The sequence below is a fragment of the Leptopilina boulardi genome, unplaced genomic scaffold (genome assembly GCF_019393585.1).
Source record: "Leptopilina boulardi isolate dan_hultmark-lab unplaced genomic scaffold, ZJU_Lbou_2.1 LbouV2_292, whole genome shotgun sequence".
Taxonomy (NCBI): domain Eukaryota; kingdom Metazoa; phylum Arthropoda; class Insecta; order Hymenoptera; family Figitidae; genus Leptopilina; species Leptopilina boulardi.
The window spans coordinates 1,979,798-1,993,037 of NW_026137854.1; the positions used below are offsets into that span (position 1 = coordinate 1,979,798).

General features: G+C 28.1%; 2 protein-coding genes across 2 annotated transcripts; both read left to right on the top strand.

Moving 5' to 3' along the window:
- Positions 1-666: 666 nt before the first annotated feature.
- On the top strand, positions 667-3,936 carry LOC127282289 (uncharacterized). Its single transcript, XM_051306461.1, has 2 exons — positions 667-1,005; positions 3,328-3,936. Exons 1-2 carry the CDS (start codon positions 667-669, stop codon positions 3,934-3,936), a joined length of 948 nt encoding a protein of 315 aa, XP_051162418.1.
- A 2,282-nt stretch (positions 3,937-6,218) lies between these two features.
- Positions 6,219-11,025, top strand: LOC127282252 (uncharacterized). The gene is made up of 5 exons (XM_051306423.1): positions 6,219-6,386; positions 6,918-7,576; positions 8,836-8,995; positions 9,769-9,875; positions 10,376-11,025. The coding sequence occupies exons 2-5, from the start codon at positions 7,330-7,332 to the stop codon at positions 10,609-10,611; spliced, it is 750 nt and encodes a 249-aa protein (XP_051162380.1). The 5' UTR covers positions 6,219-6,386; positions 6,918-7,329; the 3' UTR covers positions 10,612-11,025.
- The last annotated feature ends 2,215 nt before the right edge of the window (positions 11,026-13,240 follow it).

A 13,240-nucleotide genomic window follows, 5' to 3' on the forward strand; every position in this document is an offset into this window, starting at 1 on the left:
ACAATTGATAAACTATCCAAATGATTTAAACTTTGTTTTAAGGATAAATCCATTTTATTTACATTAAAAAATAATTGTTATAAACAATTATTTTAAACAAATTTTTTTAAATTTTATATATTTTTTTTAGAAATTTTACTGTTCTTATATAAAAATTTTAATAACTTCCCTAATCTATCAACTTACTATAAAATTGTTTTTCATGATAAAAAAATTGTTATAAATAATTTGATAAAAAATTAAATTAACTTTTGTTTCTTTTTCAAGTTTACAATATTGTTTTTTAACAATAATTGTTGCAATTTTGTAATCGTTTTAATGAAATGAAATGTGGATTAAAACACAGTTTGCAAAATGTTTGTTTGACTCTTCTTATCCCCTCTTCAACAAGTATATTCCTTCAAAGCGAACGCGCAGGCGCGTTCCGAATATACACGAGATTATCCGAATCGCGAAAAAACCAAGTCGACGGTTTCATTGCTCCTTGTAACGGAACAAAACATTATAAAATAAAAATTAAACAAATTAATAAAAATAAAACATTATAAAACCTTGTCAAACAAACATTTTGCAAACTGTGTTAATACCTAGATTACAGCAAGCCTTTAACCGTAACAACAGATGCTTCAGATTTTGCAATAGGAGCAGTATTAAGTCAAGACAAAGATGGATACACCCGAATTAAATTATTCAACAACAGAGAAAGAATGCTTAGCAGTTTTATATGCAGTTCATCATTTCAGACCGTACATATATGGTAAGAAATTTACTCTAGTTAGTGACCACGAACCTTTAAGGTGGATAGACACAATAAAGGATACAGGACAAAGATTAATCAGATGGCGATTGAAATTACGAGATTATGATTACGAATTTCAACATAAATCTGGTAAATTAAACACAAATGCAGATGCATTATCCAGAAATGTCTATTCAGATGACAAAGAAATTTCAAAAAACGACACTCAACCAATTAGAATTTTAATGAATAAAAAACTTGATAAGGTAAAACTAAAAGTAGATTCTAATATTAAGCCTAAAAGAGGCAGACCAAGAAAAGGCACTGAAAATTCTTAATTAAAATCTATTTTAAAACCTCCAACATCTACTGCAACATTAGATGTAAGTACAATAGGATTAAGAGTTTCAAAAAGAAGGTCAGCTCAATTAAAGAACGACCTTATAGAAAAAATAGAAAAAAGTTCACAAGAAGTTATAAGACCAAACCCGCCTATTCAAAAACCAAGTAAAAGTGTCCTCCCAAGCTTAAAACTTCCTCCAGCAGGAATAAAAAGTCCAAAAAGTGCACCACCTGAATTACTACCGAAATTTAACCTTACTATAGACAACATAAAAAATCCAATAGTTACAATAGAACCGCCTAATTATACTAGCGAAGAAAGTTCTTCAGTAGAACAAAGGGATATAATAAATTATACACAACAATAAACAACAAAGAGCAGAATTACATGATTCTTTTGCTCGTTTTGATGAATCATTAAAACAACGTAAAGAATGGCTAAAAAACTCGTCAAAGCCCCATAGAAATTGGCCTATTCATTCTGACGGAGATGATGATGAAGCAGTTCACGAAGCAGCCTTAGATTATATTCCAGGTAATCATTCCGATTTTTCACAACAATTAGAGCTTATTTAGGACTATGCCAAGGGTGAATCAATGTGGAAAGAGCAAAATTCAGAAACAAATAATGAAAACAATGGAATTAATTTTGAGACTTAAGGTTCGGATGAATAGAATAAAGAGATGGAAGAGCGATAGAAAAAGAAGAACAACAAATACATGATACACCAACCACGAAACGAGATAAAAACTTTAATCGAAAAAGTGTAACCTTTCACGATATGAACACTTTTGCCTACCTCAACAACCCTACAGCAGCATCCACACCATATCATGGGGAAATAAAAGAAATAGAGACAGAATCAAGTAGTGAAGAATTAGAAGATTGTAAAAGAAAAAAAAATAAAGATGATCAAAATAAAAGACTTATAATAAAAACCCCTTTATCCAGTGTTTATCCAGAAATACCATTTAGCCTTTCCAGAATAAAGAAAGAAAACACAAATATCATGAGCAGTAGAGAAAATCTTACATATTATAAAGGCAACTATGTTCATTTTATATCTGCAGATTGCGAATTTAACACTTCTATTAGCAGATTACTTATTGACATAGGAGTAATAGATGTACAAGAACAAAAAAACCAATAAAAGGACAAATTATAATAACCCCAAGAGGAAAATACAATATTTTCAGTATAGTTATAAAACATAATCATTTTGACCCATTAATTAAAGAAAATGTATATATTGGATTAAAAAATTTAAAAACCTTTTGTTATCGAGGGAAAATAGAAGAAATAAGAATATTCAGAAAAGGAGATTTGACCGACGAACTAGCAAGAGGAGAGTTCTTACAAATCCTCAACTCCATTTTTGAAAATAGTAATAGAAAACTAATAATATGTTACGGACAAATATCAGTACCTAAGGAAGAAGTCTGAATGTACATCATTAAACAATTTCACAGAAGAAACATAGCAGAACACAAAGGAGTAACTAAAACATACAGAAGAATAAGAGAAAAATTTTCATGGCCAGGAATGAAAAATCAAGTAACCAAATTCATTCGAAAATGTCCCACTTGTCAAGAGTAAAAACTAGTTCGAATTAAAACCCGTGAACCAATGCTTATCACAGATACTCCATTAGACGCTTTTGATAAAGTTTCACTAGATACTGTAGGAAAATTACCTACTACCTACTCTTGGAGCGAAGTCATGCTGTATTAGTAGAATATATCAAGCAAAATGCTGCCGATTATGATGACTGGGATAAATTATTACCTTTCGCCATGCTTGCATACAATACTTCAGTTCATGAAGCGACTAATTTCACTCCCTACGAGCTTGTCTTTGGAAAGATAACCTGTACTCCTAGTTCCTTTCCTTCGGAAGAAAAATTAGAAACATATGGTTCCTATTTGACTGAACTAATAACTAGATTAAAGGAAATTCGAATCATCGCAGCAAATAATTTATTAGCAGCAAAATGGAAATCAAAAGAAAGATACGACCGAAAGGTTAAATTGTTTAAAGGAAAGATAGGTGACAAAGCCTATGTAATTCGAGAAGGTATCAAAAAGAAATTTGACCCACACTATCACGGTCCATACAAAATCGTAGATATCTTAGACAAAAATAATGTAATTTTAACAAATGAAGAAGGTCAAAGGTTCCAAAAACACGTTGATAAATTAAAACTTTCGTATGAATAAAAATAATAATACTATTTTATATTTTATAGATGACTCAACTGGTACTCCAAACACCACCCATTCAAGGAGAAGTGATCGAGGAAAACAAATTTCCTAAAGGAAATATTAGCAGAATCGAATTCCCAAAAAAGGAGTTAGAGGAAATAGCTATTGAATACGATTTTACTAAACCCACATATGTAATAGAAAAAGTAACAGGACCACCTAACTGTAGGAGATATACTGTCAAATGTACTTTAAAAGACCTTAATAATGGTAATACGTTTGTAACTTTAGCGGAAAATGAAAGGAAAATAAGAGATGCTAAACATACAGCTGCATATAAAATTCTAAAGCAATTAGATGATACTTATTACTTTTGCGAAGAAGAATCATCCAGTTTGAATGTAAAAACTTATGTAATGTGCTTAGAACAACCAACGATTTTAAAATTAAAACTCTATAAATGGACTAAAAGTTGCGAAAGCTGTTATGAAAGAGGGCATATAAAATCAAACTGTAATAGGCCTATCCGAAACAAACGACTAATACCAAAGACAGGTACAGAAACTGAAAATAGCGATGAATTCTTGGAAATCCCAGGAAAACCAATTGACGAGCCCAAGAAAAGATACAATGACAATGACAGTTGGGATTAAAAAAAAATATATATAGATAAACGAATGGCAAAATTATACTTAAAAATGTTTTAAGAATAATATAAAAATTTAAACTAACTATCAAAATAAATATTTTAATAATTAGTAATAAACACAACATAATTATAAGAATTTGTTATGACAGTCAATAATTAATCAATCAATAAATATATTATCAAAAGTTGTAAAAAAAATAAGTAAATAATAAAATAAATAAATAAATAAAAGAAGGGCGAAAGAAAAGAAGGAAGGGGATTTGGAGGTCGCCTTCTTCTTTCCTCCTTATTTTAAAGAAAGTTACAAACAATCATATTACAATTGTCCATAGAATTATGTCACTAATAATTATGTTTCAAAAAAAAAAATTATTTTAAGGTGCTTACACAAAAAAAGCAAAACTTATAAAAAATTAATTTTTCAGATGGAAATTCCATTTTTGGGGATATTTTCTGACGCAACCACCTACATTTCAATGGCCTTTAAAATATTACTTCTCTTAATCGCTCTCATAGTTATTAAAAATTTATACATATTGTATAGAGTCATAACTATGCGAAAAAGACGTACAAATACAACAACAACGGTTTAGATTCAATTAAACTCCACCTGCAAACTTTCATTGAGGACAATGAAAATATAAGGAAGGAGGACAAGACTTAATTTTTAAATATTTTAAACAATCCGCCAAGGAAATAGCGCCATCCATGATTATTTTGTTCTACTTCTTAAATATCAAAATAAATGTCTTACATACGTGAAGCCATTGTGCGACAACCCTAACATTATGTCAAAATAAATGTCTTAAGGTACATTTACACCTTCGGTAAAAAAGTTTTTTTTTTTTTACTTACAAGATTTCGTTCACACGCCGCTTTTCCAATGAGATAGGAAAAACTTATTTTTTGCGGGAATTTTGAATTTTAAGTTTTATTTTAGAAGGTGAAAGAATGTTCGTATTGATAAAATGAAATTATTATTAGAGAAAGACAATTTTCAATTTAATTATATTATAATATAAATAAAGAAGAAGATTTTGTAATTTACAATAAAGTGAATTATTAATAGAGTTTCTCGAGCTCAGTCGATTCAGTTTGTTCTGGCCACGAGAATGAAACACGATGATAAACAGTTTTACGTTCATCGTCAATAATAATTCTCGATAGTTTGTAAGTAAGTATATTTTTAAATATTATTAAAAATAAATCTTGAACTTTTTATTTACATTGATAAATAAAATGTATTGTTTTTGTAGTCTTTTGAGCACGCAGTGTTTTTAATGCTTGACAACATAACCTGTACATATGTATTATATTATTGTAACATTAATGTTTTTTATGAAATAAAAATAAAAAATGTTATTAAACTTCACACATTTTTATGAACTATTATTATTTAAAGTATATATGGTAATTCTTTTGTACTGTTAAACACTTGTGTAGATAATTAAGCTTAATATATACGTATTCGGTTTGTCGTCAAACATCACGAAGGATTAATTTTGCGTGTTCAAATGAAATATTAAAATTTTTATAATTTTGCAAACAATCATTTAAATAAATCATTAACAAATTTTCTGTTCCTTATTTAATATTATAGTTGCCGCACAAAATGGACTATAATTACCAAGGAGTAAGTTGTATAAAATGAAAAATATATATATACATTTTTTACTTTAAAAGTTTTTTTAATAAGAACGTTTACAAATAATTTGAAATCATAAATAACATTTTTTTTAAATAACATGTACAGTAGAAACTCAATTATCCGGATAAATGGATGCAGGCATGTATTCAGATAATCGATAAAAGTACAAAGTGAACGAATAATCGAATCCCTACTGTAATTATAATTATAAATATACCGTAAATAAAACATGTAATAATTTTGTAACATTATTATCTAACGATTATTCTACTCTCATTTTGTCTTTGATGTATTCATTTTAATAGATTAAATATATTTTTAAATTATATTTTAAAACTTTTTCAGCATATTAAAAATATTATAGTTGCAAAAATAATTCTCTGAAGTTATGAAAATTTTTTTAAATAACGGTAAAAATATAAATAAGCATCAGGCTTCATCAATATAAAAATTAATTAATGTTAATTGCCATCTCGTATTTTTAATAATTAAAAATTGCAAAATATGTCATTTTTGATAAATAAAATATAATAATTGTATTGTAATTGAAAAAAAGATTAGTCGCATTAAAAATCTAATTAGAGATACGCATATAATAAAACTATTAATTATTTTCAATTATTTATTATTAGGTATTGAGACATCTTTATTGCGAAATGTGCAAAGAAAAAGTTCCTTATAAAGACGGATGGAGACATGGGTGTTTTCAAAATATAGACTTTGATAAAATAACATGTATTGGAAATGTTATTGTTAACCAAAGCGATTATGACAATATTGAGTTTTTGGATGAAGATGAAGAGGAGGTTAGTATTTTAGAAAATATAAATAATGAATCTACATCATTTATTCAAAATATATTAAAATATCATTAAAATGTAAACATTTTTTAAGAGAGACTTTTTATTGTCTGTAAATTTGATTCTAATTGTTTCAAACTTTTATATCAAGTGTTTTATTGTTGAAATTTTATGTAATTCACCAATAAAAGCTTTGCTCCACGACTCAAGTAATTATAAAACCAACGATGTTGTTAAAAATTTTGACTTCTAGTTGGCTCAATTGAGTCATTCTGATGTTAAATAAAAAAGGAGCAGAATTGAGGAGAGAATATTTTTTTTATGCATCGAATTACGCAATCTTAAAAATGAAAGCAACGAATTTGTTCATTCCTATGATATCAAATTGTGTAAAAGGCACTTTTCTATTTACATAATTAAATCTTTGTTTAAAAAGTAACTAAAGCGATGTAAAACAATATTAAATCAAATAAAATTGATTTTTTGGCTATAAACATTAAAAAGCTTACTTAATATGGAACTGTTTCTTGTATTTAGGTTTTACAGGCAGATATGAACCAAATTAACAATCCAGTTAAGATTAAGGGCAAAAATCTTCCTATTGTCAAAAGTGTCGAATCTGTAGATTTTGCTACTTATAAAACAAGTATAGGTTCTCAAAAAATGTGGACCGTTAAAACTGCTCCCACACAAATTAATTCTCATGACTTGATAACTTCATCAGTACTAAAGAATCCTACTTTAATAGCAGAGGAATCTATTGAAAATAATCAACCTAATTCGAAAAATAGAATGATGAATCTAAAAACTAGGGAGACTATCTCTTTACCACCAACTGCTCCCACACAAATTAATTCTCATGACTTGATAACTTCATCAGTACTAAAAAAATCCTAATTTAATAGCAGAGGAATCTCTTGAAAATAATCAATCTTATTCGAAAAATAGAATGATGAATCTAAAAACTGGGGAGACTATCTCTTCACCACCAATCCAACCGATTGTTGATGAAGAAAATAGGAATGAAATCGAATTGAACGAAATGGGCATTGCTGAGGCAACTGAAAAAAATTTGATCACGCTGTTGGAATTAGTAAAGGAAAATGAGTGCTTATGGAATTTTACATTGCCCATTGAAAAACGCAATTCACACTTAATTGGCAACGCGTGGTTTAATATAGCCAAAAAGTTCAGTGGTAAGTTAAATAAATTGTCTAAAGAATTCATCGCGAGAATTTTATGTGGACATTTAGATAGGATCCTATGTAAAATATGCAGTTTGCTAATTTTATTGATTATATATTTGGGTGAATACTTTATGAAAACTCGTTTTTTGTGAGAGCAAATATAGAAAACACCATAATTTACAAAAACGAATAGAAAAAAAGTAATTTTATCTGAAATATTTTGTAACGAAATTTTAAAAACTTATTTTGTCATTCATTCTTGGTCGCTATGAAATGAAATAGAGTACTCTAATCATATTAAGTTAATTTATCATTCAATGAATATTTCAATTAATTTATATTGTTAACATTTATGGATAGAAGAAAAAATTTTTTTTTAAATTTGAATACAGCTTTCAAAACAATGTCATTTTAATTTTTATTAATATGATATTAATAATTAATATTAATAATAATAAAAATTAATATGCTATAAATGGAAACATTTATTCTCATGCTTGTTCATAAGAACCATCAAAATGTATGTAATACCTGCACTTAACAGTACCACCTATAATTGAATGGACATCCCTTTTTTCTTGAGCTGAAAATGGTGAAACATTGAAAATAAACAAAAAAGAAACTTTTCCTTTTATTTCCTTAAAAACTAATGAAATTATGAAAAAATGACACCTGATAGAAGAGATTGTTTTTCAACGTTCTTGGACTTATTTCAATCGTTATATAATATAGTTTTCATATTATTCAATGGTATTTAGATAAAAATTTTCCCTTACAAGCTACAAACCGGGAAATTCGGATCATAATATGTCGGAAAATTAAAACCCACATGGCATCGAAACTTTTCTAAAAATTTATTAAAAATTGACTTGCAAACTTGGAATTATTTACTTGTAAACTTTAGCAGAAATTGTGTAAAGATTTTTTCCCACTGCAATAAATGTTTATCGTCAAACTTTCCTGAAAATTTCATAACATATTTTTACTTATAATAGAGTAGTCGAAAATGTAATTTAAATGTTCAGGAAAGTTTGACGATAAACATTTATTGAAGGGGGATATTTAAATCTTTACTCAATTTTTACTAAAGTTTGCAAGTAAATCTTTAATAAATTTTTAGGAAAGTTTCGGTGCTATGTGGGAAGATATTTTTGCAAAAAGAAACTCATTTTTAAAAATAAAATAAATATATTACTAAAAAGCTTTCTTAAATTTTCATGTATCTAAAAAATTTACATATTTTACTCAACCACTTTTAACATTTACAGGATGGACACCTAAAATAGCCAAGGATAATTACAATTATTTGAAAAATATTTTTACACGCAGGAATGTTAAACCTCGGAGTGGAGCAGCGGGTAAACAAAAGAAATATTGGATTTTTGACGAACACTTTTCGTTCCTTAGAGGAGTAATGAATCCTAGTAGGCAAGTATTAAATGGCAAACATAAACACAATTGAAAAAATCTTATTTTAACCTAAATAAAACTCAATTTGAACTCAATAATGCTTTAACATTGCTTGAAAATATTGCCAATATTGACGAAAAATGTTAAGACAACATTGCGTCAACATTGATTATGTCTGCCCTTTGGAAATATTAATTAAGAGCGTCATTCCGATACATGAATTTTGCAATAAATACAAGAACAGTGATTTGATGTAGAAATTAAGTATTGCCCAAAAAGCGTGTTCCAAGAAAGTACTCTGTTCTTAAGAGTTTATTTGCGCCCTTATCTTAAGGTCAAGTTACTAGGTGTAATGTATTTATTAGGTGTAATGCAGAAATTTCCCTACCCGGGCCCTAGTAGGGAATGAAACGCCGCGCCCGATCGGGGCCAGACCAGGACCTCGATTTCCTGACCAGGGCCACATCGGGCGCGGCGTTTCATTCCCTAATAGGGAAGCCCGGTCTGGTCCCGATCCGGACCATGGCAATATTTCTACATTTCCATTTTTACGTGCCCCATATACTTTAAAGTATATGGGGTACGTAACCACTAAATATCATTACCTTAAGTGACAATTCATTGATGTATAGAAACAAGTAAAATATAGATCATATTTTGTGCAAAACAAATAACAAACATATAACATAATCTTTTTTATTAATGAGAAGTCGTTAACAACTCGAGCTTCACATTGTTTATCCAGATGTTTGACAATTAGCTGATGATATTACTCTCTTCATATTTTATAGCACGACTTCCAACATTTCTTCTTCGGAAATCGCTGAAGAATCTGTCCATGCAAATATTCGAAAATTAGGTTTCGAGAAGAAAGAATCTAATGAATCTCCTATATCGAGTGAGTTACTTTAATATTTTATAATATTGTTCTATACGTATTATTCCATTTATGTCATCATTGTTATTAAGTAGAAATAATAGAAAATTCTCAATGAATCTTTTTATCATTTTCCATGGAATGAAACTTTTTTTTCAAGTACGTTGAATTTAAAGTTGTAACATGATTCTATTTTTACTATGCAGAAATATAATTACATATTCTAAATTTTAGTTATTGCAAATAATAATGTAACTTATAATTTCTTATCTCATTTTGTAAATACATAATTACCAATAACTTACTATTTATTGTGTCTCTGCGCCATATAAGAATCAATGTTCATTTTATATTATTTCATGTTTGAATTTTTTCGTCAAATGAAAAATGATATATTGAATGATATTTTGTACATTTTATTATGACATTTTAAAGCATTTAAAATTACGTCATGAGTATAAAATACTATTCTGTAATATGTATCAATAGATTTGTTTAAATAGATTAGAATATTATTACAGGTAAAAGAAGGAAACCATTAGACCCTTTGGAGGAAGCCTTAATTGAAAACATTAATAATAAAATGACACAGCAGCGTGATTCACGGAAAAGTTTGAACGAAATTCAGCAATGGGGTCAATGGATGAGTCAAGAAATACAGAATTTTTCACCCACAGATAGGCTTGAAGTTCAGGCCTTCATCACTAATTACATTTTTGAGAAAAAAAAGATTTCAGTATTTAACAACGAATTTTAATATTGAATTTTTTACTTCGTTTTTACTTTAATAGGTATTTCAAATATCTTTATCGTTTTAACGATGTTTTCTATTTCATTAACCTATTCCAAGGTTACTTTAATTTCGTTATATATTAAATTTTGTTACTTATTTTGAATTGCATTTTGGGATACTTATATTGCAAAGACTGAGTTATGGAATTTGTTCTAGTCTTGAACTATATACTTATAAGTAGCGTGAAGAGTTGTTCCAGATTCTTATTGCTTCAAAAGCGATTGTTTTGTAGCTTAAATGAATCTGTATTCTTAATACTGTTAATATTTTTTTGTTTGAAAAAAATTTGAAGTACAAACTAAGCGGTAATGTATTTTATGATTATACGTGTAAAAAGAAAAAAAATATCTGACGACCAATGCCTTACTATTAACTATTGTTTTTGGAAACAGTATATATACTACGTCTCAATATTTGTGATATTAAATAAATATGTATTTAATATGTAGTTAATAAACAGATCACCTTCTTTATTAAACATATATTTTTCTCTTAAAAATTTCATTACAGGAATCCATATAACCGAATAATCATTTAATATCAATTTCAATTAATAGAATTAGCTTGAATAAAAATTTAACAAATTCTCCATTGTTAGAATATTTATTTATCTAAAATTTCTAATGTAACATGGTCTAAAGAATATTTTTTAGAGTATTTTCAAATTAACATGTAAAAAATAATGAAGTTTTTATTTATTAATTTCGAATTTATGCTAAGCTACTTCCGTCAGATAATCTTTGAATTAGATTAAAATTAAATTTTATTGAAATAAAAATGTAGTCAAATGCAAGTTAACTTAATCAAATTACCATAAAGAGTATGTATGTTCGAGATAATTTTAGAATGATCCTTCGTCAACTCTCCTTTGCTGCCAAGAGAGTTTCCCTTCATTTAAAAAGTACTTTGTAAATTCATCCCTGATGTACATTGCAGCAAGTTTTTCTTCACGACGACTTTGAAAAGATGTAAAAGCATCCATTTTGAAATCATGACGCCAGTCTCCATTAATTTCCTTTTCATTCTGATCAATCCTGTCTATTAAAGTGGGTGGGCAATAATGACATTCGAATTCATTTGAATTTTCTTCCTTGATTCTTAAAAAATTGTGCAAACAAACTGCTGCTGGTATAATTAAGTTTACCAACTCCATGTTTCCTTTAATGTGATTGCGGAATATTCTCCACTGAGCAACCAATATGCCAAATGTATTCTCAATAATACGTCGAGCACGGCTCAGTCTGTAGTTAAATATTTGCTGATCATTTGGTAAGTTTCCTGTAGATCTTCCAGGATAAGGACGCATCACATTACATTTAATTCAAAAGCTTCATCTGCTACGGACACGTGGGGAAGAAGAGGACCTCCTGGAATTAATGCAGAAGAAGGGGGAAGATGAAGAGAATTATCATTTAATCGTTTGCACAAGTTACTGTTGGCAAAAACACCACCGTCACTTTGCCTCCCATGGGCACCAACATCAACTATTAAAAACTTGTAGTTTGCGTCAAAAAGGGCTAATAGATGTAGACTGTGGTGGCCTTTGTAGTCGTAGTTTTTGGAACCACTATTCGGTTGTGCCTGTAATAATAAAGCAAATATTAAACTTCATGAATAAAGTTTACTTAAATTTTTATCTCCTATTCAATATATACTTAGTATTATTATACTACAGTCTCGAAGTTTAAAAAACAATGTAAAAATAATAAGCTATCTAACAAATTGTTGCATCTAAATTTTCGTATTTTAAAACAAAGTTTTACTAAATTTATAAATCTACTTATAGTCGCAGTTGAAATAATTACATTTAATTACAAATAACACGATAAGAGAGACACTAATGCTTACAATAGGCGATGATAATTATTCATAAAATTCATGTTTAAAATTATTTTTCAAAAATGAATTTAACAAATTTTTTAATTTCTTATTAAAATAATATGAATTGATGGAAAACAAAAAATTACCAATTGCTATTGTATGCTATATTTGTAATTGGTAATTGTATAAGTATTGTATAAGAATGATGAAAAAAATCCTCCAAAGGAGTTTTTAGCAAGTTAACCAACAGTTACCTCCATTACTACATGCTTCCCGTCCATTGCCCCCCAGCAATGAGGAAATTGCCACTTTTCTTCAAAGCCCCTAATAACTTGATTCCAATCCTCAGGACAATTTGGTGCTTTTAAGACTTTTTCTTGTAGTATGTTCCAAATGCATCCCAAAACTTTGTGTACAATATTACAAATTGTAGAAATCCCTATGCGAAATTGTCCTTGTAGAGATTTGAAGCTTTCTCCAGTTGCCAAGAACCTAAACAATAAATGTTTATTCAATACAATATTAAAATTTATGTGATTCATTACTAGGAAAAATAATAAATATATATATATATTGACCGTTAGAGAGCGATTTTAATATCTTTGCAATGCAACTTGCTTTACTTTTAAAAATTCTATTTCACAAAAACATTAAATAAAAATCTAAACATCTTACAATTTTTAGACGTTCTACACTCTTATAATTTGAAAATCGTAGATTGTTTTTGAATAAGGATTGTAAACTTTCATTCAAAATCTGTTTCAAAATTCAA

Coding starts and splice junctions, on each gene's coding strand:
- LOC127282252 (XM_051306423.1), top strand. CDS start 7,330: ATGATGAATCTAAAAACTGGGGAGACTATCTCTTCACCACCAATCCAA. Junction 7,577..8,835: donor TATAGCCAAAAAGTTCAGTG/GTAAGTTAAATA, acceptor TAACATTTACAG/GATGGACACCTAAAATAGCC. Junction 8,996..9,768: donor GGAGTAATGAATCCTAGTAG/GCAAGTATTAAA, acceptor CATATTTTATAG/CACGACTTCCAACATTTCTT.
- LOC127282289 (XM_051306461.1), top strand. CDS start 667: ATGGATACACCCGAATTAAATTATTCAACAACAGAGAAAGAATGCTTA. Junction 1,006..3,327: donor TGAATAAAAAACTTGATAAG/GTAAAACTAAAA, acceptor TATATTTTATAG/ATGACTCAACTGGTACTCCA.